Genomic DNA, 24,906 nt, shown 5'->3' with positions numbered 1-24,906 from the left:
TGTTTATATTGTACTTATATTGTGCTTAATTTCCTTCCTTTGCCATGCACAGTAATTAATTTCTTCACACTGCTCTGTGTTGTGTATAAAAGTCATTTCCTTGAATTGTGTAGGATGTGATTGCAATCCCAGTGGAGTGCTCCCCGAGGTATGCAACCCTGCTGGGAAGTGCCTGTGCAGGTATGGAGTGGAGGGGGACCGTTGTGACCAGTGTCGCCAAGGCTACCATTCCTTTCCTAGCTGTTTTGGTAAGTTTTGTGTGTTTCTCCCGTAGACGCATTCATTCATTTGCTGTACTTGGACTGTACAGGTCAGCCTTTTGACTATTCACTAAGTGGCCAAATCATCCAACAGATGAATACAGTGGTGGGGTATGAGATTAGTGCTATGGACACAGAAAAGCAGCTAATTCCAATTAAAGTGTATGCCATGCCAAAATAAAAGAAGGATAATCATGACATCTCTGCAGTAATTATACTTTTGTCTATGTTTTATTCCTTTGCTGCAAAAAAAAAAAAACTATTGTATGGCCATATATTCAGTGTGTTTCTTACTTACAATTGGAACTGATGTCACAGTGCCTTTTCTTAACTGAAATCCCAAGTAGCATTGTCAACCCTGCCTGCTGGACTACAGAACACCACCTGTCTCCAACCCTTTGCTGCCCTTCTCCACATAAGGCTCCATGTACACTGGAACATTTTTGTACTGGCAGCAAAAAAACGCTAAACGCGTGTAAAAGCTGTACCGCTATTAGCACTTGTACGTTTATTTATTTCATTGGCTGAAGTACTTGTCATTGAAATAAATCAACGCCCAAGCACTAAATGTGGTTAGTGCTTAAGTGCATTTACACGCATATTGTACTGCGTTTATCATTTTTTAGACAAAGCTTTTAACTACCCCTAAACTTTGCTGTTGCTGTTAAACTCTGATAAAAGGCTATGTGTGCATACCCACACGGAAGAAAAATATATTTGAAATATAATTTAAAAATATTCTTCCCAAATATATTGACATTGTCAGGGATCTCCACGATCCCCGCAGCGATGGTCCCGGCGCAGGCGCAGTGCGCCGCCCTGTGCAGGGACACGGGCACTAGGTCCGGGCCGGAAGCGGCGTTCGAGTTCGCGCATGCGCAGTAGAAGCCACGGCCGCCCGCTGGGCACCAATGGCAGCGCAGGGCGGGATATTTAAATGGCCCTGAGCTGTCATTCAGTGCCTTCTGGTCTTACCTGCATCCTGTATCCTGTGAACCTGTGCCCTGTAAGTTTTTGACCCGGATTGTACCTGACCTTGCTATATTCTCCTGTCCTGACCCTTGCTTTGCCTGACCTCTCTCCTGGATGCCCCCTATTGGATTTGACCTGCTGTTGCTGACCTGGCGTGTGACCCGACTATTCTCTGCCCGCTGCCTTGTACCTTACCGTCCTCTCTGTTACCGACCCGGCCTGTCTGACCTTGCTCATCCATCCATCCCCCGCATTGGGGTCTTCTGACCTCCTCATATCAGACTCTTTCCCGTGGGAGCCCTCGGCGCATACCACTACCACTGACGGACATACCCAGTAGCCACGACTTGGTCTCGGGGTGCTCCAAGTCCATCCCCACCATCAGGGGCCCTGGTGAACAAGCACTCTGGGACTTAGATTCCGTGCGCTGGGGGCATCTATTCAGTGGAGTGCTAGTGGTACCGCTGGGCGGTCCCTTACAGTACCAGAAGGCCATGACTGAGTCTAGAGGAGGGCCCTCTCCGCTTGAGGAAATCTGCAGGCACCTATCTAATTTGACACAGGCCAAATCGACCCTGCAGGACAGATGTCTACAGATTGAGAATCAGTTCCAGACCTGCACTATATCTGTCCCCGCACCCCCGGCCGTAGCGGCCCCTGTGCCAGTTTCTGGGGCTTCCGCACCACTCCCTGCGGCCGAACCCCGGGTACCCTTACCAGAACGCTTCCACGGGGACCGCACACGCTTCAGGTCGTTCCGTGAGTCCTGCCTTCTTTATTTTGAATTACAACCATGGACCTTTGTGACTGAATCCGTGAAGGTGGGATTCGTCATCTCCCTCCTGCAGGGTGAGCCCCAAGACTGGGCTCACCGACTGCGGGGAAAAAATGACCCTCACCTAAGTTCGGTTGACAATTTTTTTGACGCAATGGCTATCCTATACGATGACCCACAGCGGGCAGCCTCTGCTGAAGCTACTTTGTACACGCTCCGGCAAGGCCGTCGAGCGGCGGAGGAATACGCATCTGAGTTTAGGCGTTGGATGGGGGACACATGCTGGAACGAGTTTGCACTTTTGCATCAGTTCCGTATAGGCCTATCAGAAGCCCTGAAAGATGACCTCGCCCGGGTAGAGGTGCCTGAGACATTAGAGGACTTAATTGCGCTGACCATTAAGATTGACCGTAGACTGCGGGAACACATGTTTGAGAGGTCCGGTCAGGGTCATGGAAGTCCCTGGGGGTCATTTCAAGGTCCCAGCCAAGCAACTAGGCCAAACATCCAGAACCGGCCACCTGGAGATATTCCTGAACCCATGCAGCTAAATTATCTCCAGAGGAACACCAGCGCAGACGATCCCAGAACCTGTGCCTCTACTGTGGTGAAGCTGGTCACATGGTACAATCCTGTCCGCAGAAACTGAGTAAGTGCACCTCTTCTTCCTTGTCTATTGGCAATGTTAGTCCATCCCAATACTTAGTGGTGCCCCTTTCCTTTCAGCTTCCAGAAAGGACCGTGGAGGTGATGGCCATAGTTGATTTGGGGGCATGCAGCTGCTTCTTGGACATTCATTTTGCTCACCAGCAGGGTATTCCCCTCCAATTTAAAGAAAAAGGGTTCAATATATTTTTGGCCGACGGTTCCCGGATAAAATCGGGGGTAGTTAACCAGGAAACCCCCTCCATTGCCACTGCCATTGCCGGCCAGCACCAGGAACTCCTCCGCCTGGATGCTATAGCATCACCCCTTTTCCCAGTCATTTTGGGGCTCCCATGGTTACGGGCCCATATCCCCCAAATTGACTGGGAGACCGGAGTAATCTCGTTCCCTTCCCCATACTGTCGGGAACACTGCCGCACTTCGGGCCCCGAGGCCCCCCAGTTCCTCCTGTGCTCTGAGGGGGATGCCGATTTAAAACAGGTGATCCCTGCAGCCTACCATGAGTTTCTGGATGTGTTCAGTAAACGGGGAGCCGATACTCTACCCCCCCACCGCCCATTGACCTGTTACCCGGCTCAGAGATTCCTTTTGGGCGAATCTTCCCCCTTTCGGAGCTCGAATTGGGGGCCCTGAAGGAATACATTGAGGACAGCCTCCAGAAGGGGTTCATCCGCCCCTCCACTTCTCCGGCAGGGGCGGGAATCTTCTTTGTAGAAAAAAAAGACAAAACCTTAAGGCCGTGTATCGATTATCGGGAGTTGAACAGGGTCACAATAAAGAACCGTTACCCACTGCCATTGGTACCGGAGTTATTCCAAAGTTTAAAAGCGGCAGTGGTTTTCACAAAGCTGGATTTGAGGGGAGCATACAACTTGGTTCGCATAAGGGAGGGGGACGAGTGGAAGAAGGTATTCCGCACCCGCTTCGGGCACTTTGAATATTTGGTCATGCCGTTCGGGTTGTGCAATGCTCCGGCCACTTTTCAACACTTTGTGAATGATATCTTTAAGGACTTCCTGGATATCTTTGTTATCGTCTACTTAGACGACATTTTGATTTTCTCCCCTTCCTTGGGGGAGCACAGAATACATGTAGCAAGGGTATTGGGGCGATTGCGGCAGCATGGGTTGTACGCCAAGGCAGATAAATGTTGCTTCGAACAATCCAGCATTACTTTTCTGGGCCTGATTATCTCCACCGCGGGGGTCGCGATGGACCCTCAGAAGGTCGCTGCAATTCTGGATTGGCCTGAACCCACGGACAGGAAAGGTGTCCAACGATTTATCGGGTTTGCAAACTTTTACCGGAAGTTCATCAAGAACTTCTCGGGTCTGGTCTCCCCCATTACTCAGCTAACCTAGCTTGGAACTCGGTTCAGATGGACACCAGAGGCTCAGGAAGCTTTTGAAGCCTTGAAGAAGCTGTTCACCTCGGCACCCATTTTGGGTCACCCAGACGCCGCCCTACTTTACATCTTAGAGGTAGATGCATCGGAGAATGCAGTAGGTTCCATTCTTTCCCAGCGGAAGGGCACCAAGGAATTGCTCCATCCTGTAGCATTTTTCTCACGGAAGCTTACCCCCGCAGAGAAAAACTACGATATCGGTGATCGAGAACTACTGGCGATCAAAACGGCGTTAGAGGAATGGAGGTACCTGCTGGAAGGCGCCATGCACCCCATCTTGATATTTACAGATCACAAAAATCTGGAATACCTGAGGACCGCCAAGCGTTTACGCCCACGACAGGCAAGATGGGCATTATTCTTTTCGAGATTTAATTTCCACATCACGTACAGGCCTGGATCAAGGAACACAAAGCCAGATGCGTTATCACGTATGTACGAGGACGCCAAGTAGATCCCAGTGCCCGACACTATCCTGTCCTCGGGTAACTTCTTGGCACTCCAGTCAGACCTTCGTTCCAAGATAATGGAGGCGTCCACAACCATATCAACCCCAGTCGGAGGGCCCCTCCAGAACAAGGGGGGACTCCTATGGAGGGAAGTTCGGATTGTGGTGCCGGAGGAAGCCCGAACCCTGGTCTTGGGACATTGCCATGACCACCCGATGGCGGGGCACTTTGGCCCAGAAAAGACCCTGGAGCTTCTCCGACGCTCCTTCTGGTGGCCGGACATGGCTAAAGATTGTAAGGGCTATGTAAGATCCTGTATCACCTGCCAGAAGAACAAGCCATCAAGGAACAAAGTTTGGGGTCTGCTGCGGCCTTTTCCGATTCCTGAACGACCTTGGCAAAGAATCTCGCTAGATTTTATAGTCGAGCTCCCGCCATCGCTAGACCACATGGCAATCCTTGTGGTCGCGGACCGCTTATCCAAAATGGCCCACTTCATTCCATTGAAGAAAACTCCCTCGGCAGCCGAGACTGCGCGAGTATTCATTCGTGAGGTTTTAAGACTGCATGGGGTCCCCGAAGACATTGTCTCGAACCGAGGGGTCCAGTTTACGTCAAGATTTTGGAGAGCACTATGCAAAGCCCTGGACATCAAATTGTCCCTTTCCTCTGCGTTCCACCTACAGACTAATGGACAGACCGAAAGGACCAACCAGACCCTGGAGCAATACTTGCGATGCTACACATCTTTTACGCAAGATGACTGGATGCCACTTCTACCCCTGGCGGAATTCGCGTACAACAACGCTTGCCATTCAGCAACGGGGCAGTCCCCGTTCTTTGCCAATTATGGGTTTCACCCCGTCTTCCTCCCGGATTTGGTCTCGGAATGCCCAGTTCCAGCAACACAAGATGTAGTAACATTTTTCTCCGCAAACAACAAGAAACTTCAAGAGGCCATCAGTCGGGCCCAAGAAGACTACAAGAAGGCATTCAACAGGAAACGGAGGGGAAATCTGGTGTTGCGGCCTGGGGAGAAGGTTTGGTTAGCGCCATCCAATTTAAAGATGCTTTGCCCTTCAAAGAAATTGGGACCTAAATTTATAGGCCCCTTTTGCGTTAAGCGGATGGTCAACGAGGTGGCTTACGAACTTGTCCTCCCTGACACACTCAAGATCCACCCAGTCTTCCATGTGTCCCTGCTGAAGCCAGTGATCCCAGATGCCTTCCCTGAACGAGAATCTAGACCTCCGGAGGCCATAACAGTCGAAGGAGAAGAAGAATTTGAGGTAGAAACAATCCTGAAGTGCCGAAGGAGGGGGGGGCCAGACCCAATTCCTAATCAAATGGAAGGGCTATGGCCCTGAGGACAATTCTTGGGAACTGGCCCATAATGTCCATGCACCCAGACTCGTCCGGAGGTTTTTCCGCGATCACCCGTGGTGGAGAGATCGGGTGGGCATCCGGAGGTTGCCCGTAGGGGGAGGGCAATGTCAGGGATCTCCACGATGCCCGCAGCGATGGTCCCGGCGCAGGCGCAGTGCGCCGCCCTGTGCAGGGACACGGGCACTAGGTCCGGGCCGGCCGCGGCGTTCGAGTTCGCCCATGCACAGTAGAAGCCGCGGCCGCCCGCTGGGCACCAATGGCAGCGCAGGGCAGGATATTTAAATGGCCCTGAGCTGTCATTCAGTGCCTTCTGGTCTTACCTGCATCCTGTATTCTGTGAACCTGTGCCCTGTAAGTTTTTGACCCGGATTGTACCTGACCTTGCTATATTCTCCTGTCCTGACCCTTGCTTTGCCTGACCTCTCTCCTGGATGCCCCCTATTGGATTTGACCTGCTGTTGCTGACCTGGCGTGTGACCCGACTATTCTCTGCCCACTGCCTTGTACCTTACCGTCCTCTCTGTTACCGACCCGGGCCTGTCTGACCTTGCTCATCCATCCATCCCTCGCAGTGGGGTATTCTGACCTCCTCATATCAGACTCTTTCCCGTGGGAGCCCTCGGCGCATACCACTACCACTGACGGACGTACCCAGTAGCCACGACCTGGTCTCGGGGTGCTCCAAGTCCATCCCCACCATCAGGGGCCCTGGTGAACAAGCACTCTGGGACTTAGATTCCGTGCGCTGGGGGCATCTATTCAGTGGAGTGCTAGTGGTACCGCCGGGCGGTCCCTTACAGACATTTATGTGAATTGCTACAATTTTGGCCGTATTCAATATATTTAAAAAATATATTTCAATAAATAAATAAATATATATATATATAATATATATACCCTGAATGTTGAAATGCGTTTTTATTACAAAATATATGAAAAATCTTTTTTAAAATACATTTCAAATATACTGTATGTCTTTAAAAATACAGATCTACATTCTTGGAATGCATTTACAAATACATGCAAAAATATATATTAAAATGACTTTTTTATACGTTAAAAAAAAATCTGAAGAATATATTTGAAAAATATTTTTAAAAATATTCCTCATATATTTTGTAATATATAAAAAATTCATTTCAACATTCAGTATATATATATATATATATATTTTTTTTTTTGATATTTATTGAATATGGCCAAAATGGTAGCATTTCAAATATATGTCAATATATTTGGGAAGAGTATTTTTAAAATATATTTCAAATATATTTTTCTTCCATATGGGTAGGCTTTTATTGAGTTGAGTTCAGGGGCTTTCGCAAAAAAATGCAAAAGCTTCTAAACTCACGTTTAGGAGCAGCAGATGCATGAGGCCTAAAATATAGATTTCTTTCCCAGGAAAACAATGCTGCATTTATCACTTCCAAAAGCCTACCCACATATTGGGGGTTATTTACTAAAACTGGAGAGTGCAAAATCTGGTGCAGCTCCATATAGAAACAAATTGGCTTCCAGATTTTATTTCCAAAGCTTAATTGAGCAAACTGAAATTAGAGGCTGATTGGCTGCCATGCACAACTGCACCAGATTTTGAGTGTGCCAGTTTTAGTAAATAAACCCTACTGTTTATGAATATCGTTCCAGGGTCATGCCTACGTCAGTAGGATCTGACCTCTCAGGAGCTGCCCCTCAAAGAATTTTACAGGCCTGGTTATACAAAATAATGCTGGGACATGCTCTAGAAGGGGATAAAGAGATTTGGGCAATAATCTGGGTTATGCTTGAACATACACTTTTAATCCTAACTCCCTGATTACTATGCCTTTAAATAGATTGTTTGGGCCAAGTTTTGTGTGCTTATTTCGTAGATACATTGATTAATTTGCTGTACTTGGACTGTACATGTCAACTTATTGGCTGTTCATTTGCCCAAGGCTGCCAGAACACAGTGCTGCGTACTATATGTAGCAGATGCTACGTACAGTTTATACAGCAAGCCCAGCAGGAACATCTGTAGTGCAGGCCATCAATCGGTTGATGCCCACTAATGGTGCTAAATTCGAATGGAAATTCTTAGTTACGATTTTCAAAAAATGATTTAAAAATTCAACCCATGTATGGCCTGCATTAGGCTTTAAGGCTCATTGTACATTGGCCATTGAGCTGAAGGTTTTTGGTTCACTTGGAAGGGACAGGTCCAGCCCCGGTTCAGGCAGCCTGTAAAAGTCTATGTCCGTGTTCACGGACAAATGTTTTACTTGCCAGAAAATTTTAATTTCTTACACTGCAGTATTGACAAGTAAATGGATGGACAAGTTCACCTATTCATTGCGCTAATCAAACATTCTCTATTTCTTTAGCAAATTAAAGCTAATATATCTGAATGTATTCTGTCTCTCACTGGAAAGTAAAAACTTTGTCAATAAATAAACTGGAAATCTTGATGCCTTTTTCTCACTCTAGAATGCGATTGTGATATGTTTGGTGCTTCTAACCCATCATGTGGTTCTCGGGGTGAATGTCTCTGTCGCCCTAACTATGCTGGGCAAACATGTAATGAATGTGCACCTAATTTCTACAGCTACCCCTCATGCCTGCGTAAGTATAAAACATAACTGTTACATGTGTTCACTAAACCTTGCTCTGCAGCCAATAATCCTGTGTTTTGTTTTGTTTTTAATATATGGTATATTTTCATTCTGGTGAAATTATTTTTTTCAGTATTTCAAACTTTTTGTCTAGGTAAGCTCTAAAGGGGTGATTGTAAAAGTAAATTTGTAAAATGGTAGAGGATTTTGTAGAATTCTGTATTGAGAATAGGCTTACTAATTGCTGATTGGTGTTTTGTTTAGCTTGCCAATGTTCAGCTCCAGGCTCATTTCAGAGTACATGTAACCCTGTGACTGGGCAATGTGAATGTCGACCAGGGGTAATAGGACTGAAATGTGACAGGTGCTCGTCTGAGTTGGATGATTATCCATATTGTCAAGGTATGTTAAAAGTCTAGTTAAAAGTACAGTAGAGTCTCAAGGCATGGAAAGAGCAGCAAGCTTTCAGTACATCCTATATTGAGTCACTAGACAATGTAACATACACAACGTTTCGTTACCTGTACTAGGTAAACAATGTGCTTCTCATTTGCCCAGGTTGTAGATGTGATGTCCTTAAATGTTAACAATAATCTGTTAACTTAAGTGTTGCTTTGCAGAGATGGATAAATGAATAGAATTTATTAGAATGTATTTATTTATCAGAATTATTAATAGGTTAATAGAGGGACTGAAAGACTTACCTTTCTGGAGAAAAATGCTGCTACGGGTTTTCTTTCAGATTTGACACAATTCTGAAGGGCTAGTCACATCAGTGTTCACAATGGCTGATCCTAGGCCTTCAATCAGCACTGAAAGGAGCCTGGTGCAGCATTTTCTCCAGGAAATGTAAGAGTGACTGTTACTCTTTTGTTTTTTTCCATTACAACAAGCTGCTCATTTCCCTATGCCTGTCTACACCTGACTATACCTGGCTGTACAGAATCTCATCTTTTTAATTGTCCCTGTTCCCACTTGTCACCCTACGCTGTATGTACTACATTTAAAATAGTAGATGAGTGTTTTCAGGCATTTTTTGTCCTATAGTCCAATGAGTGCATTTTTGAGTACACTTTTTACACTTGAAGAACTCCTATCCTACTATAGAACTGCACTCCTCCCCTTGCCCAGCCCAGGACACAAACTTCTGAAGATTGATACATGTGCAAAAGTGCCTGCTGTGCACCTGTAGTGTGCCTGAAAAACGTCAGAAAAAAAATGCTTCAAAATCACCAGATATATGGTACTGGAATGCAGGCTAAGGCTGTGAACACCGTTTTGAGTAAACTATTGAGTTCAGGCCCTCTTTAAAAAAATCTCAATGTGTAAGATTTCCTTAGAAAAGGTCCATACAACTTTTTGAAGGTCAATAAACTTAGATAAGCAAAATACCTGCACTTTATTTCATGTTTTGTCCTTGAGAGGAATTGTGCATCTCTAGCTTGAGCATTCAGGGCTCTAAAACTAAAATGTATATGTAAAGTCAAACCTTTTTTTGTGGATGGTAACGAATGCTTGACCACTTTTCGGTGTCCTACTGGGGAGATTTCCTTATACACGGTCACAAAGAAAACCATCCCCAGTAGATTTCCTCTGACCTCCTGTTCCACTGGCAGCAGTAAAATGTTGAATTTTCCATCACTTTCTGTGCCTGTGACAGTGGTCACTAAGATAAAAAAGATTACAGATAATAAAACCACACTTTTCCACTCCATTCAAACCTAACAAATACATTTTGGCTTTAGATGCATTTAGAGATGAGCGAATCGAACCAGGCGAAGTGGAATTCGTTTCGAATATTGGGAAAAATTTGATTCGCATCGAATCCGAATTTTAGCCAACTTCGGGTGCACAAATCGAATTTTTCCCGATCAGCCGGCAAAAGTGTCACTGCAGAGAGCTCCGCTATTTCTGACAGTTCTGACAGTTCATTTACAGCGGTTGAAACATTGTATCTATTTGTTTCCATTTAGGATACAGATGTTTTTATTCGGAAATAAATAGATACAATGTTTCAACCGCTGTAAATGTGAAGGAACTGTCAGAGAACTGTCAGAAATAGCGGAGCTCTCTGCAGATACACTTTTTGCTGTACTGGAATACTTCTTCTTTTCATTCTTCTTCTTCTTTTCATTCTTCTTCTTCTTCTTTTCATTCTTCTTTTCATTTTTCTTCTTCTTTTCATTCTTCTTCTTCTTCTTCTTTTCATTCTTCTTTTCATTCTTCTTCTTCTTCTTTTCATTCTTCTTCTTCTTCTTTTCATTCTTCTTCTTCTTCTTTTCATTCTTCTTCTTCTTTTCATTATTCTTCTTCTTCTTTTCATTCTTCTTTTCATTCTTCTTCTTCTTTTCATTCTTCTTCTTCTTCTTTTCATTCTTCTTTTCATTCTTCTTCTTCTTCTTCTTTTCATTCTTCTTCTTCTTCTTTTCATTCTTCTTTTCATTCTTCTTCTTCTTCTTCTTCTTTTCATTCTTCTTCTTCTTCTTTTCATTCTTCTTTTCATTCTTCTTCTTCTTCTTTTCATTCTTCTTCTTCTTCTTTTCATTCTTCTTTTCATTCTTCTTCTTCTTCTTTTCATTCTTCTTCTTCTTCTTTTCATTCTTCTTCTTCTTCTTTTCATTCTTCTTTTCATTCTTCTTCTTCTTCTTTTCATTCTTCTTTTCATTCTTCTTCTTCTTCTTTTCATTCTTCTTTTCATTCTTCTTCTTCTTTTCATTCTTCTTTTCATTCTTCTTCTTCTTCTTTTCATTCTTCTTCTTCTTTTCATTCTTCTTTTCATTCTTCTTCTTCTTCTTTTCATTCTTCTTCTTTTCATTCTTCTTCTTCTTCTTTTCATTCTTCTTCTTTTCATTCTTCTTCTTCTTCTTTTCATTCTTCTTTTCATTCTTCTTCTTCTTCTTTTCATTCTTCTTCTTCTTCTTTTCATTCTTCTTCTTCTTCTTTTCATTCTTCTTTTCATTCTTCTTCTTCTTCTTTTCATTCTTCTTCTTCTTCTTTTCATTCTTCTTCTTCTTCTTTTCATTCTTCTTTTCATTCTTCTTCTTCTTCTTTTCATTCTTCTTTTCATTCTTCTTCTTCTTCTTTTCATTCTTCTTTTCATTCTTCTTCTTCTTCTTTTCATTCTTCTTTTCATTCTTCTTCTTCTTCTTTTCTTCTTCTTCTTCTTCTTCTGGCAACTCCACCACGCAGCTCATTTTTGTTCCAGTACTACTGTATTTTGCTCCTTCAAAATCCTGAAACTTTCTTTTGGCAGGTGTACAGACTCAGGTACTCAGTGCAGGAATGGTGGGAATCCCTCACAATGGACACAGCAGGTGTACATACAGACCCAGGAATTCAGCACAGGGATGGTGGGAACCCCTCATAATGGGCACAGCAGGTGTGCATACCCAGAACCTCAGCACAGGGATGGTGGGAACCCCTAGTAATGGGCACAGCAGGTGTGCAGACCTGGGACCTCAGCACAGGGATGGTAGAAACCCCTCATAATGGGAACAGCAGGTGTACAGACCCAGGAATTTAGCACAGGGATGGTGGGGATTCCTCCTAATGGGCAGAGCAGGTGTACAGACCCAGGAACTCAGCACAGGGATGGTGGGAACTTCTCATAATGGGCGCAGCAGGTGTGCAGACCTGGAACCTCAGTACAGGGATGGTGGGAACCCCTCATAATGGGCACAGCAGGTGTGCATACCCAGAACCTCAGCACAGGGATGGTGGGAACCCCTCATAATGGGCACAGCAGGTGTTAGGGGGTATAACTCTCCAGCATCCATTAGAGACTGATATAGTAATATAGTTCATTCTTCTTTTCATTCTTCTTCTTTTCATTCTTCTTTTCATTCTTCTTCTTCTTCTTTTCATTCTTCTTTTCATTCTTCTTCTTCTTCTTTTCATTCTTCTTCTTCTTCTTCTTCTTCTTTTCATTCTTCTTTTCATTCTTCTGCTTCTTTTCATTCTTCTTCTTTTCATTCTTCTTTTCATTCTTCTCATTCTTCTTTTCATTCTTCTCATTCTTCTTCTCATTCTTCTTTTCATTCTTCTTCTCATTCTTCTTTTCATTCTTCTTCTTCTTTTCATTCTTCTCATTCTTCTTTTCATTCTTCTTTTCATTCTTCTTCTTCTTCTTTTCATTCTTCTTCTTCTTTTCATTCTTCTTTTCATTCTTCTTCTTCTTTTCATTCTTCTCATTCTTCTTTTCATTCTTCTTTTCATTCTTCTTCGTCTTCTTTTCATTCTTCTTCTTCTTCTTTTCATTCTTCTTTTCATTCTTCTTCTTTTCATTCTTCTTTTCATTCTTCTTCTTTTCATTCTTCTTCTTCTTCTTTTCATTCTTCTTCTTCTTCTTCTTCTTCTTCTTCTTCGTCGTGCCCCGTGACTGCCCAAATGAGTGAAGTGTGCGGTGATTCTAAGATCGACGGCACTCATCTGCATGTCATACTGACTGACAGTATTATTTCTCTTCCCCAGCAGACTCCAAGGGCATTTAAATTAAAGGTACAGTGTTCTGCACTAATATAAAGGCTCTCTGAAGCCTAGAAACCCTTTAAATAAGTTAAATTCGCGGCGAATAAATTCGCATCGAATCGAATTTCTCCCGCAAATTCGGCGAATCAGCCGAATCAAATTTTTGAATAATTCGCTCATCTCTAGATGCATTATTACTTTGTGTCATCTATGGTTGGCAGAATATTTGATAATCTTGGAAATATTTTTTCCCTGTATTGAAAGGTGTTTTTGTAACATATTTGCCTAGTGTTGAAATACACTTGAAAACAAATACTTTTAGATCATTAGATTCCTTGGTTCCTTGGCATATTTCCTCAAGCATTTTAAAAGTCTAGGCTTCTATCCAGTACTAAACAACGATATATTCTTGTTTCTCAAGCATTATCAAGAAGGAAAAACATGCAACATTTTACTAAGCTTTGAGGTTGTGTCCTATGGGAACCAGCCAAAAGACAAAAGAACCATTGTGGGGCTAAGCACTGGCAGAACATTTTATTACACATAAACATCTCATGAGATTGTTAATCAAGTTCTTTTTTATTACATGTGTGAAGTAAATCATTAGAATAGGCTTGTTTTCTAAGTGAACCAATTTAGTTAACATTAAACTATTTAGCTGTGTTATCCAAGTTTATAGATATAACTATGTTATTCAGGCATGTATAATTTGCCTCTATATGAGTTGCTATTGGAAGAAAACACTTTCCTGTCCATTCACACAATTTAACATGCTATAGCTTTGTAACTAAAATAAAGTCTGGTTTCTTGTGGAGATACATTGCCTACGGTAGATACACTCAAGTCAGCACTGCTGGGAAAATGGCTATTCGCCAGCCTCGAAATGTTTAAGTCAATGGATACCTGGTCCAACATTTCAATGCAGAGAAAAACTGCCATCAGGTCTTTTCGATATCTTTTAAGGAGCATGTGTGGTTTTGTGGCCTTGGAAAAATGTTCATGGTCAGGGGTCTGGTTCGGAGACCAGTAGCTATAGTTTAGAGGCTCCTGTCAGGATTGCGGCGTCAGACCCCAGACCTTCTCAGCAAACTCGTGATCGAAGGGCTAACCCATCTACAACCGCGATGTGACGTGCATAACAATGCCACACCCAGCTGCACCCTGCACAACGATTTTCCAGCTAATGGATACCGATCGATGTGCCAGCAGCCTGAATCGATTGTTACTGGGTCGGGTTAATTACGAAATTAACCCTTTCACACTGCCACCACCTCCTTTTGATCAGAGAAAGAGGAAAATCGCGTTCAGCTATACCACTATAATGGTTGATATAATCGACTGCATAACCCGGTCATAATACAGGCCTGTTATACAGAGGGTTAAAACAAACAGTAGCGTCTCTTTAAAGGCAGGGATTTGTAAATCGCAATTAAGAGCTATAGAAACAGTTCAACACTTTCAGAAAGAGAGATTTATTACTAAAAGGGTCAAATAGGTGCAATAAAAATATTTACAGAGAAGATGTAACTAAGATATACATTTACATATATAGAAAACAGCACAGCAAAGAGATAAGATTTGAGAAGTGTTAACCTAATTCTGTCACCTACGCTGAACTAGGTTTATTTGCTCAGAGTCCCTTTCAACTCTTGGGAAGGCTCCTTTATCTTGTTACGAGGTGTGAAATTACACAGGTACTTTGGTCAGTGAGACTCCAATTCTCTTGGGGAAAGCTGGTCCTATCTCTTCCTAGATGAGAAAGGATACAGCTTTCACAGACAGTTCGGCACCTAGCTAGAAATGCCTTGGCCGGCCCGTGACCCATAAACAGTACACACACACATCTGTCACTGTGCCTCTCAGGAAGGGAGGGGGAAGGAGAACGAGGGAATAACATGCTAATCTTAACAAAATGGCAGACTGCGTCAGTCTCTGGCACGCGTGTTTGCGACAGCTCCCACTGACCAGTAGGATAGGTATACAAGCAGATCACCCAGGCAGATGACATGAACGCATCTGAGTTGTGGTGTCTAGGCACTAATTGGTGTTCACAAGAGCTCCTGATGGTGGAAATAGGTTTTGCTGCATATTAGCACTAGGTTGTAGTCCTCAGGATCACCTCACAAGGAGGTGATCAGGCCAAGGTCTAGTAGCAATGTAGCAGATATAGTGGGTAGGGATCAAGCAGAAGCATAGTCAGTAAACAAGCCAAAAGTCGGTAACAAGTGGTTTCAGGTTAGGATGAAGCAGAAGGATAGTCAGTAAACAAGCCAAAGGTTGGTAACAAGTGGTTTCAGGTTGGGATCAAGCAGAAGCATAGTCGAAAATACAAGCCAAAAGTTAGTAAAGGATGGTAGCAGAGATATAGACAGCAGTGTAAGTAACAAGAGCGAGATATTTGCTGGAGAGAGAGCACAATAATCTGGCAATCAGGAAGTGCAAAGGCATGGCTAACATAGGAAATTCATGGGAGGAGCTAAACGCAAGAGAAATAAGGTTCAAGGCAGGATCATTCAAGGAATTGTCCAGAGAGCTGTCCAGCATCCCAGGTAGCTCAGCAAGAAGAGACATTGACAGACTAAATTGATTGACTAAAGGTTGTAGGTTCAGGCTTGGATTCTCATAGACCTTTTGAGTGCTTTGTGACCTAGAATCTGGCTGCTATTCAGCACACATTAGGTTTTGTAACCAGGAGTAGTTACTTGTGTCCATTGGATTGTAATTTCCATAATAGTGGAAGACTCATAGGTTGCCTGAGATGTGAAAATACTATTTGTGTTACCACAGCTGTAGCAGACATCCATTGTCATGCTTATAGGGGGTCATGAAGTCCATTGGCTGGTTTAGAGTATACATGAGTGCTTAATTAATATCAAATGACCCATAATGCAGATAGATAGTCTTGCTCACTCACATCCCTTGACATTCAGATGTTAAAGCTCCACCCTATTTTGCAACCATGCCGCATTTGTTGCTGATTTCTGTGCCATTAATTTTTGTATATTATAATTTTTTTTGTTTAGTACCTTTAGATGTAAAAAATTGCTTTACTTCTGTCCTACTACACCGCGGCGAGGTACCTAATTTCCTTTCTACTGTTGGCTCCTGGGATACCAGCATCATCAATCCCAGGAGTTGTTGATTGACAGGTAGCTATAACAACAGGGCAGGAACTTCCACCGACACCACCATTGCATGGCAGCCTGCAATACACATATTGCTCCGCGATTAGTTTCCACTGCACATGCGTGAGATCAGGAGGTGCATGCTGGGTAGCCAGCTGCACCTAATCCCAGAAAAAGCTCCTAGCAGGCTTCAGATACCCACACTCTGAATGGCCGCTTACATGATCCAGGGGGTGCTGTAAGTAATGCTGGATTTTATTGAAAAACATTGTTGCAAATATACAATATGCTGATTTAGAGTATAGTTGCAGCAAAACAATTGTGGGGGGGGGGGGATTTTTAAATTACAAGATGACTGGAGCTCCACTTTAAGCCAAATACCCTAAAAGGCTGTTTCTTTTTCGAAAGCTTCTGTGTTTTCTTTCAATGAGTAGGTAAAATCTAGGATTTTCTATCTGCACAAATTATATTTACCGTAGGCTGATTTTACACTAGCATTAGCTTGTAAATGAAATGTGTGTAAAGCAAACTTTGCAAAGCAGGTTTGTGCAAGTCTTTAAAGAGATCTTAAGTTCTATTATGAAAATGTTAAACATAAATCTTAATGGGAGTTATGTCTGCCACTTTAAATAAGCTGTTTGTAGGCTGCTGGAGGCTTTCAACACACTTCAAGTAGTGCTAAAGCTCACTAATGGCAGTCTTCGCTCCCATTAAGATCTGTATTTCCCACCCAAACTGTAGGTGGATGGTGCTTTGAAGGCTTCAACAAAACTGCTGCAAGTTTGCTAAAATTGTTAAACATTCTTTCACATTTCTTTCTGTACACATTTCTCTTGTACAAGCTACAGCCTGTGTAAACCGTATACAATAATAAGTAATAACCGTAATAAGTTATCGCTCAGTTAGCTGTAGAAGTAGTTTAGTATTATACTTGCAGCAACTTGTATCTGTTGTTATTTACTGAGAAACCAGTAGAGCATTTTGCAGGTAAAAGCTACCTACAGATAATACAATCCAGTAGCAGGATCATGTACAATCCAGCTGTTAATGTTGGTAATGAAAGATCATGGTATAAATATTAATGTGGGCATCAGGAAAATGTGTATGTTTGGAGAGAGGAAGGGATGCACCTTGACTTTGTTGGCACTGGCCTCCCCAAGGGAAAAATAATAATCAGCTAGAAAAGGTATTTGGCGTTTGATTTGTTTTCACCCCAAGAAAGCTTGGATAAGGAATATCTGCCATGGCCAGGTAGGGACTACAGCTAAATAAATGTACCCTGGGTCTACCCTGAAGGCTAGGCTACACTAACTTTTTGTCTATAGGCAGCAACCAATAGAGTCATCTCTGTGTTTGTAACTTAGGTTGTCTTGAAAATACTGTCAAACTGTAATTTTAGGTCACCAGAGAGATAAGAGATGACCTATTTTAGAAAATAACCTGTCATGCACCACATATCAGAGAAAAACACTGTTTTTAATGTCACTATATGGCAGGGAAATAGTAACTTTGTTGTTAAAACTCTAGGATATGTAAGTACATAATAATAATAATAATAATAATAATAATAAATCATATTTTTTATATAATGTATAGTTTTTTTATAGTTTGCGTATTAAAACAGGAGCTTATCCTATTTGCATGCCATAACCCAGCTTGCTAACTGCTCAACCAGCACGTTGGCTGAGGTCTGCTATCCCTTTTATAGATTTTTCTTTGTATAATATGTTTTTATTAGGCAAAAAAGCGTTAAATATACAGGGTTACTGTGAACAAAATAGACTGAAAATAACATATCTCATACAGAGCAGGTGGAAATACTTAGCAGCATCTTGTCTTTCGTTCTTCACATCTAAACATATAGTAACATGGTCAATATTTTTGCCCTGGTAGCACATACTGGGTTTTTCTCATATAAACAGCAATACTGTACTTATCCACATCTGAACGTATAAACATTGTGGTATATAATGCACTGTATAGTTTTATTTTTATAGTTTTACTCTATAGTTGTTACTTTTGGATAGTGTTCCCAGAAGTTATTTTTATTATCTTATATTACAGGCTTTAATGGTGATTGTAACCCCATTGGGACCATCAATTCTCAAGCTGTAAGTTAAAAAAGAAAAAAAAATCTGCACAAATAGTGAATAAATGAAAAAAGCTGCTGGCAAGACAAACAGGTCAATTGTATACAAATATTATAAATAGATTGCCACGCTCAAATGTTACAACTAAAGCAACCATATAAGTGATAATATAAATAAGTCCAAATGTGAAAATAGTCCCAGTGTATTGAACCATGCAGTAGATCACAATGTGTCTTCAATATGATTAGTGCTCCACCACCAGAAAATGGTAGGACTCTTACCAGAATATAAGGACACTTATACAAGAGTCACAAATGCATGAGATATATCTACCAAATTTCTCAGAGTTGGAGGAAGTTAGATCATGGTACTGGATGGCCTATCACCTTCAGTTCCTCTCCATTCTTAATCTCACGATTATACCTCTCAGCATGACCATGCAGAGAAAGACAAAGGGGCGACCATCGCATAAAACCATGTTTATTGACATAAAGTATTGTACTCACATTCAGATAATCAGGTCAGCGCTGTATACAGAGTATTCTCATATCCCAGAAACAGGTACACTTTCTGGTGTTAGAAAGCAGTGTTGGACATCTATCTGGGATATGAGAATACACTGTATACAGTGCTAATCTGCTTATCAAATGTGAGTGCAATACTTTATATCAATAAACGTGTTTTATGGTTTTATGCGATGGTCGCCCCTTTGTCTTTCTCTGCATGGTCATGCTGAGAGGTATAATCGTGAGATTAAGAATGGAGAGGAATTGAAGGTGATATGCCATCCAGTACCATGATCTAACTTCCTCCAATTCTGAGGAATTTGGTGGATATATCTAATGCGTTTGTGACTCTTGTGTAAGGGTCCATATGTTCTGGTAAGAGCCCTACCATTTTCTGGTGGTGGAGCACTAATCATATTGAAGACACGTGGTGATCTACTGCATGGTTCAATACATTGGGACTATTTTCACATTTGGACTAATTTATATTATCACTTATAGGGTTGCTTTGGTTGCGACATTTGAGCGCGTCAAGCTGTACGTTGTTTTTACTTTTCCTGATATCATAGGAGACAGTTCAGATGTATGTTGCTATCCTCTTGACTTCAACAATTAGGTCATTTCCTTTCTCCTTAGAGTTCTTGTTTATTGTGTGATAGTTATGGGTTTTTTTTTTACTTTTTATTTTTCCAAATCAAAAACTGGAATATTGTTACACAAATAATTTTGTTAACATTGAATGTGCAACCAGAGTAATACATTGTACGCTACATGTGAATTTTATAATTACATTAAATTCCAAATGACACACAGCAAGGCCATCTAAAATAACATAGGTAGGCCCAAAATACACATCAGAAAATAATTAACAATACACAGAACAAAACACAGCAAAAAAAAGGAGGGGGAATATGGGGGGTTATGTTGTGTGTAAAAAATGGAAGACATAAGGAACACCTTTTACTAAGAGTAAGGATTTACTGATACAGTATTACTTCCTATCATACCCATGCCATGTTAGCCATTTATTTCATGAGCAATGTTAGCTCTTCCTTTGGAAATTGAAGTTCCTTTCAACAGTTATTCTAATACCATTGACTGAAGCAAGTATTATCAGTAAATCAGCCCTGGTGCTCACTTCATTATGCATATATACTTCACATAGTACTGGGATATAGTAAAAAGCCTAAAGTGATTCTAAAGGTAGTAATTAAAAAACAAATAAATAAACATGTTATACCTACCTGCTCTGTGTGATGGTTTTGTACAGTGCAGCTCCAATCCTCTTCTTTTTGGATCTGCCACTGGTGGTCCTGGTTCCTCCCCCCTGCCGAGTGCCCCCAATAGCAAACCTCTTGTTATGGGAGCCATCGAGCAGGCTCGCTTCCGAGCCACACTCCTGTGCATGGAAATGATCTATTCACACACAGAGTGCGGTTTCGCCCTGCTCTGTCCTCATTGGCTGTGATTGACAGCAGCAGGAGCCAAGAGGTGAGGGAAAATATTCAAATGTCAATTCAGATGTCTGTTGAGATCCTTTTAAATTCTAGCATGGGACACAACATTTGGTTAATTAATTTTCTCCTAGAATTTTTAATTGTGTAATTGCTGGAAATATTGTTGACAACAAGAACAAGAGGCCAACAAATTGAGAGACCTGGACCAGGGACAACTGTCTAAAAGGGGATTTCCACTTAGTTTGTAGAGATTTTCTTTTTACTTTCTGGTGGGTCTCTTGGACAGGACATGAAGTGAAGTCTCCGAATGAGATGCAGACAGCAACAAAAAGACAAAAAAAAACCTAAGTAGTGTTTTAACCCATCACTGCTCTATTCAAAGGGGTTTGGCTATACATACACTTATATCTGCAACAATATTAATAGTTGTTGATAAACAGGTGAAGGTTAAAAGGGTTTACATTACCTACATAATTTTCTGATTTTTACAGGGCCACTGCCAATGCCTGCCCAGAGTGGAGGGTATAACCTGTGATCATTGCAAGCCACTATATTGGAATATGGATAAAGAAAATCCACAAGGCTGCATTGGTAAGCTTCTGTTATGCATTTGAAAACTAGGTCTAAAGCTAATATCCCTTTGCTGTAGGTAGTTAAACATTTTTCTATGTCCAAAGCCTAGTAAAATGAATGTGCCGTTAATGTGTGTAAATAAAAAATTGTTACAGTTTGGGCTCCAGTGCACCACAAAACACATACTATGTATTGGGGTGTGCTGAACTGTAAAAAAAAAAGGGTCATGTGAAATGTTATGTCCACTGAAATATGTTAGCAGTCAGTCATAATTAATGGGCTGCCTTGATGCAATATATGTACTTACAATATAACGAATGATATCCCAACATAACTTGATGCAAAAGAATGATACAAGTCTCTGTGTTGCTGGTGTGGTAAAAAAAAGGGGTTCATCTTGGTTAAGAGGTCCCCAGGACCTATTCACAAAGGCATTCATATACATCAGCCCATGTAGTAAATGCCATGGATGCTAGAGTGTCAGACCAGGCCTATTTTAAATAGGATATCCCTTTATGACTCAGGGAGCATCCTATTCCAGAATGAAACTATACTGTGATAATATATTTTACTAAATATAACACACTGCAAGTTTTGCGCAAATTTTGAATAAGTCAAAAGATATAGAGAAAAAAGTGAGTGGAGATAAGATAAAATTATTGAGAATGAGAACTGAATGTATCACATGATTAAAATATACTTAAGTTGAGTATTTTAATGTTAACAGCCTTAAAGTGATTTTAAAGGATTTTGCCTGCTCTGTGCAATGGCCCCTTACTTCCTATTTGGCAGCCCCCGCCGGTACGCTCAACTGCTTCCACCTCAAGGGGCCCTTCTTAACAAGCCAGGTATTCTAAGTGGGGCTGTGTGCGACCATAGACACAAACAGTGCTCATAAGCCATGCCCCTGCTTCCTCCTCATAGGAGTTTGATTGACAGCAGCAGGAGCCTATGTCTTCTGGGGCTCTCAGTGGAGCAGTGAGAGTGAGAGGAGTCAAGTAAATGTTTAAGGATCAGCAGCAGGGGGGAAGATGGGGTAGAACAGGTAGTGGACCTTTTTTTACCTTAATGCAAGGAATTTTTTAAATTATAGCTAAAGGCAACAATTTTTTTTTTACATTTTGGACAGAGTGGAGAGATATTAGAACACCTGTCAGGTGTCACCATCTTTATCTGTCCTGTTTACCATTATTGTTGAAAGGTAAAGGAAACTAAAATCCCCATTTGTGGGTTGTCCCCAGAAAAGTAGTGGAGCGGAAATCTTCCAATGGGGACACTAGTTCTGGTGACCTGGGGGGGGGGGGGGGGGGGGAGCACCAACGAATTCCTTAATTTGCAGGGATTTCCTTTCACTTCCGGTTTTGGCTATAGGACAGGAAGTGAAACTAAATCTCCCCAATGGGACACAGATGACAGAAGTTATAACCCTCCCTTACTCTGTCCAAAATGAACAAAACAGTTTTGCCTATAGTTCTACTTTAAGGTAAAAGAGTTTTGACTTTGGAACTAGTTTGAAGAGGACTGGTGAATAAATTAACTCAAACTTGGAGCTAGTAGGTGCAAATTACTAGTGTTTTTTGTTGCATTGTAGCAAGCACTGAGGACAGACAGCTGTCTCTGTCTCTCTGAGCTGAAATAGGCACTAATAGTAACTCTGATGTACAGATCAGAACTTCAGCTGTCAAACTGATAGCAGGCTTTTAGAATGTAATTTATATGCTCTGAGTACCTAAAGTGGAAGTCCAGGATTACTCTAACTAAGCTTAATCCTGCTCCTATCCCCCTTTAAATCCTATACTAATTACCCTGTAGAAGGAAGATGCTTATACTTACCTATTTTCAGAGTGCTCCAGTCTGTTCACATGATTGGCTCCCGGCAGCAGCCTCGGGGAAAAGGAGGGACAGCTGACAATGGATGGCTCATAGTAAGCCTATGGGTGACATCACTGCCCAGACATTCCCTACGTTATTGGCACGCTCTCCTGAAGCCGGCCACTGTGGAGATCATGTAACTGGACAGGAAGGTCCTGAGAATACACAAAATAAGCATCTTCCTTTCACAGGGTAGTTAGTATAGGACAAATATATATACTCTCCAGCGCCTTGAGGGAATCAATGCCAGGGGAAGGCCAGGGGAAGAAGAGCATGAAAACCTATGGATAGCGTTCCGGAGATGCAGCCCTCCTCAGATGGGGAAATCAACAACTAGAAAAAAAGCATGCAGGTGGTGCAAACACCTAGTGCATTATCCAAGGTTTATTTAAAAATGTGCAAAAAGAACAAAGAAAATACAGTACTTACAAGTGGCAGTGTCTGACTGATGGTGCAGGGACAAATCCCTTTCCTCAGAGCTATTAAAATATCATTATATATATTCAAATAAATAGCTCGGAGGAAAGGGATTAGTCCCCCTAAATGCGTCAGCAGGCTGGCCACACCATCAGTCGGACCGTGGCCATCTCCATGGTCTTACAGGCTTTATATACATGCTATATTTGTGAATATGTTTTTTGTCCTTTTTCACATTTTTAAATAAACCTTGGATAATGCACAAGGTGTTTGCGCCACCTGTATGCTTTTTCCTAGTTAGTATAGGAGTTAGTAGGGGGTGGGAGCAATTTTAAGCTTAGGTAGATCTAGTGTTGAATTCCTTAAAATTACAGTTTTTATTATCACAAATTATTAGGTAGTTGTTATTCTAAAATTCAAAAGTAATTATTATTTTTTATTTTATATTGCTGACATTTTGCAATACAGCAACAGCTCTGAACCATTCACAGTCTAGTGTTCTCACCACAATCATGCTTACAGAATGGCCACTTTAGTGCAGCCACTATTTTATGAAATATGAAAAGAAAAAGAGCACCAGGAGGATTCATAAAAACTTGGGGAACATGCATACTGGTATGAAGCCAGGACCACTGCACTGCATGTCAGTAATGCTACCCAGTTACAGTGCTGTGCAGGCCTAGTGCATCTGATGTAACATGTCAGCTCTACAAATAACATCAAGCTTAATTTTACTTTCAGATTGTTCCTGTGAGGTAGATGGAACAATAAGTGGAATAGGGGAATGTCACCAGGTAATAAATGAAATTATCAGTATATTTGTATGTGAATTTATGTATAAAAACTGTGCTGATACAATATGCATACAATTAATACAGCAATATTAATGACTGGGGTGCTTCCTTTGACAAGATCAAAACATTCATCTTTGGCTATTGTTTATTCCCTTTCATTTTAAACTATAACCAATAATTGCTGGTTGATGGGGGGGGGGGGGGGTTGCATTGAATGTAAACATACTTGGTGATCCTGCCCTCAAGTGACTTCCTCATAGGGTGACAATGAAGCCTCATAGCATCTTGGACAGCAGAACTGGCACCCTATTTGGTAATCCTGGCAAGAACTACAAGCTGATATGCTGGCACACAGCTTATCTACATGTTTGGACTGAACCCATAGAGACCAGATGATTTTTGCAAATAAAGTGTTCCTGAAAGTCCTCCCTTACTTTGAGTGACAGTCGCTTTGGGAATAAGGGTCAGGGGCACAAATGGACATGTACTTGTGACTGTTGAGGCAAACGTACCATCCCTGGAAGTTAGCCGAGAAAGCTGCTGAACTTTGCTCAGCATAATCAGAAAGTCTGTCAAAAACAGGTAAACATTGCATGAAAAATGGAATACTTATGGAGAAGCTGAATTTCTTAAAGCTTACTACAAAACAAAGCAGTGTTTGTGGAGGGTTTAGTTCTACTTTAAAGAAAACCATCTTTATTAAGGAGGAATGAAGTCTTCTGAAAACTCCTACTTAATTTGTGGTCTACTACCAGAATCCGATTCCAAAATAAACTATATTAGCTCCCAAACCTATCTTAATAGAATATTTGGAGAATTCCCAAGGAAATGTGCAATGCTGTCAATAGCAAGCCCTGGAGAAATGATGTCAGTGATCAATTTACTGACACCAGACCAAAAACAACAAACTCCTGAGAACATCTACTCTTGGCTGTGCTCATTGATAATCATATATTTTCTCTAAAGGTTTTCTAGCTACACAATAGGTAGAATTGGTGGCATCAAGGTGAATTATACCGCATGTAAGCCTTGAAATACAAAACAGTATAAAATGAATGTATATAAAGAGTAAGTTAACAGAACAAAGATTATCATGCTGCT

General features: G+C 41.7%; 1 protein-coding gene across 1 annotated transcript in view; it reads left to right on the top strand.

Annotated features, from left to right (window-relative positions):
* LAMA3 (laminin subunit alpha 3) overlaps positions 1 to 24,906 on the top strand; it is a 247,284-nt gene that overhangs the window by 76,230 nt on the left and 146,148 nt on the right. The window contains exons 13-18 of the mRNA XM_089675734.1: positions 114 to 248; positions 8,380 to 8,514; positions 8,769 to 8,906; positions 18,161 to 18,207; positions 20,641 to 20,740; positions 23,753 to 23,805. Coding sequence (XP_089531860.1) covers positions 114 to 248; positions 8,380 to 8,514; positions 8,769 to 8,906; positions 18,161 to 18,207; positions 20,641 to 20,740; positions 23,753 to 23,805 — 608 coding nt within the window. The remainder of the gene's footprint in view (positions 1 to 113; positions 249 to 8,379; positions 8,515 to 8,768; positions 8,907 to 18,160; positions 18,208 to 20,640; positions 20,741 to 23,752; positions 23,806 to 24,906) is intronic.

This window comes from Staurois parvus, unplaced genomic scaffold, assembly GCF_062004578.1.
Source record: "Staurois parvus isolate SC_StPar_1 unplaced genomic scaffold, SC_StPar_1.0 ptg000157l, whole genome shotgun sequence".
In the NCBI taxonomy this organism is placed as follows: domain Eukaryota; kingdom Metazoa; phylum Chordata; class Amphibia; order Anura; family Ranidae; genus Staurois; species Staurois parvus.
Note: the sequence above shows the minus strand (reverse complement) of the source record. Positions and strands in the feature narration are given on the sequence as shown.